Source organism: Trypanosoma grayi, assembly GCF_000691245.1.
Source record: "Trypanosoma grayi strain ANR4 Tgr_1174_V1, whole genome shotgun sequence".
Lineage (NCBI taxonomy): Eukaryota > Euglenozoa > Kinetoplastea > Trypanosomatida > Trypanosomatidae > Trypanosoma > Trypanosoma grayi.
This window is the reverse complement of record NW_008826793.1, coordinates 1-4650: the sequence shown is the minus strand read 5'-3', so window position 1 is coordinate 4650 and position 4650 is coordinate 1. Positions and strand designations below refer to the sequence as shown.

General features: G+C 53.2%; 3 protein-coding genes across 3 annotated transcripts; all 3 read left to right on the top strand.

The window, feature by feature from the left end:
• Positions 1 to 95: 95 nt before the first annotated feature.
• Positions 96 to 845, top strand: DQ04_11741020 (hypothetical protein; the record flags this gene model as incomplete). Its single annotated transcript, XM_009316600.1, has 1 exon — positions 96 to 845. One exon carries the CDS (start codon positions 96 to 98, stop codon positions 843 to 845), a length of 750 nt encoding a protein of 249 aa, XP_009314875.1.
• Positions 846 to 1564: 719 nt separating this feature from the next.
• DQ04_11741010 (glycosyl hydrolase, family 31 protein) lies at positions 1565 to 3535 on the top strand (the record flags this gene model as incomplete). Its single annotated transcript, XM_009316599.1, has 1 exon — positions 1565 to 3535. The coding sequence occupies one exon, from the start codon at positions 1565 to 1567 to the stop codon at positions 3533 to 3535; it is 1971 nt and encodes a 656-aa protein (XP_009314874.1).
• Positions 3536 to 3769: 234 nt separating this feature from the next.
• DQ04_11741000 (hypothetical protein) lies at positions 3770 to 4650 on the top strand (the record flags this gene model as incomplete). Its single annotated transcript, XM_009316598.1, has 1 exon — positions 3770 to 4650. A coding segment is annotated over one exon (881 nt), but the record flags the coding sequence as incomplete, so codon positions are not given.

Below are 4650 nucleotides of genomic sequence, written 5' to 3'. Positions count from 1 at the left end.
TCTCCCTCTCTGCCTCCTTTGGTTTCCCCCCTTGATCTCTTGTTTTGCCTTAATGGCTAGGTAGAGCACCTTGTGGGTGGGCGAGGAGAGATCCGATGAGGCGGTGCGTCGTGGCGAGATGTGCGGGGCAGATGGCCGTGCTTCTGCGCGAGATCATTGAGCGAGCCCCATCCTCTGGCATTTCTCTAGATGATGTCGAAGTGGAGCTTGGGGGGCGTATGCAGGCAGCCGCGACGACAGAGACAGAGACGGAGACGAGGAAGCCGCCGCTTCCTCACTCGTGGAGGGAGGCATTGCCGGAGGTGAACGACGTGCACTACGTGTGTGGCACCACGCTGTACCCGTGCAACTGGGAAGAGACAATGCGCGGCATCGCAGCGGACATGCCGCGCGAGGGGGTGACGGAGAAGGAGCTTCTGAAACGCATTGTCGGGGTTGAGGCGCGCTTTTCGCCGCGTAGCGTCTCCCTCGGTGAGCCAATGTGTAGGTGGGTGCGGCGCCGCTTTCCGCAAATTTTGAACGTGTCACGCTCGGCGGTGGACGGCACGCCAATTTACCGCGTCGTGGAGGAGCCGCTGCCCCCAGAGGCGGAGTCCATCACGCGAGCGCTGCAGCTGCTGGGCCGTGGGAAGCTGCCGGTATACACCGACGTGGGCCTAATAGCCTCACTGCTGCCGGCCTCCATGTGCCCAGGGAAGGGGAATTGGATGCGGCTCCTCGAGCGTGAAGAAGTGCGGCAGCACTTTGACGTGGACGTGAATGTGTCTGTGCGTCTCTCACCTGAACGCGCCCCTGTCGTTGTGTGCGTGGATGCCNAGTGCGGCAGCACTTTGACGTGGACGTGAATGTGTCTGTGCGTCTCTCACCTGAACGCGCCCCTGTCGTTGTGTGCGTGGATGCCACGAGTGTGGAGGTGTCACAGATTGGCAAGATCTTGGTGGAAAAGGGACTTTCAGGTTCCCTCTGCGACATCAAGGTGTTTCGCCGAGCTAGTAGCCCGTCGTGGACAGTGGACGACGTGGTTGTGCAGAGCTTTCTGGAGCCGGAGCACGCCATTGGCGCGGCGATAGCCTCCATGGGAATAAATCGGAGCCACGAGAGCAAGAGCAATAGTAGTAGCAGCAGCAGCAATAATAATAATAATACAAAAGTGTACGTTCTCTGCGGTGAGGTGGCGAGGGAACGGTACAAGACGGCGCTGGGGGATTTGCTCGGGCATGAGGGAACAGAAGTGAACATCTTTTCACCCAGCAATGGGGCACCTGTGAAGTAGCAGTAAAGGCAGAGCAACACAGAGTGCGAAGGGAAGAGGAAAAAAAGAGAGAGATATAGGGGCAATGTTGGTCCTTTTTACTTTCATGCCTCTTCCAACGCTAACGCAGCGTCACATACATCATCTTTTTTTCTCTTGGCATCGATCCGACGGGCGGCTGGTGTTCGCTATCGATGTTTCTGGTGTGCTTCCCTACCCCTCCGCTCTACCGATTGCTTCTCTCTTTCATTGGAAGCAGGAACGCATCGACCGTCCAAAAAGGAGAGAGAGAGAGAGAGATACGTTAGTCAAATGGTCCGTACCCAAAGATGGAAAAAGGGGGAGGTCCTCCGTGGTCTCTTCATTGTATGGGTGGCGGCACTCCTAATGCGGCACATGCTTCAGCGCATGGATGATGAAAAAGAAGATCAAGAGCTGCAGAAGAATATAGAATCTTACATCAGAAGGTCCTTGGAGCTTCCGGTGGCTGCGTATCCTTCGTGGGTGCATGGAGTATGGGTTCGCATTCCAGCCGATGTTGTTGCTGCAGGGAGAACTGTGGATGTGGTGCAGAAATTCCTGCAACAGGGCATTCCTGTAGGCGTTGTTTTTGTTGAACATGGAGCAACACTCTTCACACAAAATATGTCCAATACTCGTAGATTCAAGCACCTGGTGGAACAGCTTCACGCGATGAACCTTCGCGTGGTGACTTCAGTGGATTCCTTTGTCCGTCGAGGGACGACGGAATATGAGAGCTGCAAAGCACATTCCATGTTGCTTTTGACCTACACCAACGACAGTGTGCAGTGGAAGCACGCTGTCGATGATGTGACCACTCGCACAGAAGACGGAGGCTTGCTGGATCTCACCAATGTGGAGGCGGTGCGGTGGTACCGCCGTCGCCTCGAGCAGGTGCTGCAGACAGGCGTCAACGGCGTGTGGAACGAAGCAATGGATGGGGTGCTTTCATCTGCATTCGGACGCGGTGTTCACGGGCGTGGTGGGTTCGTGGATTCTGCGCTCTACGCGAATGATTACTACTACCAGACCTTTGATTATGGGAGAGAACGAAATGGTTTTGACTTCATCACTTCTTTTCTTCCCGTGGACTCCCTTTCACGGGAAACGGTGCTACGTCCTTTTGGTCCAACCGACATTTCGTTCGCCACACTGGTACGAAACCATCCGTTTTCTTTTTCCGGACTGGAGGATGCGGTGACTTCAATTGAGAAATCAGTGGGGAAGGGATACATCAATGTGGGGGTAGAGCCTCGTGGTCCACTGAAAGGCGGTGTCGATGTTGCTCTGAGGTGGGTGCAGCTAGCAGCCATGTGCCCTCTCACATGTATTCCATACACACTCCTGGAGTATGTCAAACTACATTTCCCGTCTGATTTTGAAATGTTTTTGTCGGAGGTAGGGAAGTTGACACTGTTGCATGAAACGCTTCGACCCTACTATTTTTCTCTGGGATCATTGACGTTTTTCCACCAGTTTCGCCAGCGCAATGCCTCACCAATGAAGGTGCCGGCTCCTTTTGTGATGAGTATGGTAGATGTACAGACAAAAGGTCCGTGGCGCGGATTCAGCATTGGGGCGGAGCTTTTCTTTGTGCCAGTGACAAGAACAGTAATAGGAAAGGACGGGGATCTGCGAGCCAGGCAAACATTTTCTGTAACGTTTCCAGTGGAACTCGGGCCGTGGATTCCCCATGCCGCTTCACAGCTTCCATTCGCCGTCTACGCTGCTGGCAGCGAGGCGCAATTCACTGTCAACGTTACACAGCTTCTGTTGTTTCAGCGTGGTGGTGCTGTCATTCCTGTGCGGGAACCCTCCCTTCCGGGTGTGGTGACGTTCCGTGTGCAGTATCCTCAGTTGAGCCTCTATCCTGAAAAGTATATACCGAATGATATCGTGGATGGAGACAATGTCAATGCAGCTAAAAGAGAATTAGCCATCTTTTACAGTGAAAGTGGGAAAAGACATTTTGTGTGGTTTACTGTGGAGCAGGATGTCGGAGAACTTTTATGGCTAAATGTCAATGGAACAGTCAGTGGCATGAAGACCATAGTCTGTGTGAGTGGAGCCGATGCCATCATTTCTGACGGAATTGTCGATGACGGCTACGGGCGCGCCACTTCCACGCATGAGTTCCATGAACTTGTTGCAATGGGCACTTCAGCGGTATTCAGCGCATCAGGAGAGGCGTGTTTCTATACCTCTCTGATGGCCGTGGATTCAGTCGCCCGCATTGGCCCACTGAAAGGCATCCTCCAATAATCAAGTTGTGCGATGAGAAGAGGGGTGTGTCGGGAGACATGAGTACGTGCTTGAGTGCAGTTTGGGCCGCGTGTGTATTTGTGTGTGTGGGTGTGTGCTTGGTTTCCAAGTTGTGACCAACTTGATGAAACTCAGGTGCCTCCTCTCATGCTCTCCTGGCTTTCCCCAGACTCCCTCCTTTCCTTTTCATTCGCCTTTTCTTTATCATGAAGTATCCCCCTTCTGACTTTCGTGATGGATACGTTTCAAGCAAGGCTTGACGCCCTTCAGAAGCAGTCCAAGGAGCAGATCACGGCGGTAATGGCGGCGCTGCAGGACGCGTGCAGTGAAGGTACGCAGCCGGTGAGAATAGCAGTGGCTATCGGCAACCGACTGACGGGTAGTCAAGTAGCAGCTTCTTTCCCAGTTATCTGCCTCATAGACGCCATGACGACGAAGCAGGAGGATGCACATATCGCGGCAGTTTTGGAGGAGTTCTGGCGTATTGCACCACCTCTGTTTCTGAACTACGCAACGACGGACGAGGCGCTTCGGGAAAAGGTTATGCGAGCACTGAAGCGATGGGGAGGGAAAAAAGTTTTTTCACCCTCCATTTCTGAAAAGCTACTGGCCGCAATGAGCGGAAAGGAAGTGAAAGAAGTCACGGTGGAGGCGAATGAAGCAGACAATGCACGACGTGCGAGTAATGAAACAAAAGGCTCGAAAATTGATTTCACGAGATCCGAGGTGTCTGGGTTTTGCTCTATTCTTCAGACATGCATGAAGATGATTCAACAGCTTCCACCACATCGAGCCAGCATGTATCTAGAGGTTGCACGGAAAGAAAAGCTTCTTCAGACGCCATCGAGGTCTGCACTACTATTTTTTAAAGGCCTCCACGCCGAGTTGACTCGTGAGTCTGCGCTCTACAACAGCAATGTTGTCAAGAGTGAGCACCAGGCCTTCCCTGCGTTGAGTAGTGGCACTGAAACCAAGGCAGCGCTTGGTAACCTTTTAGACAGGCTCGCCAAGGAGCTGGCGTCTCCAGCAGCACCGGCCAGCAGTAACACAGATCACTCGTTTCATGTGGTACGTTACGTCTCGCCCTTACAATCTGATATTTGTCAGCGTCTCTC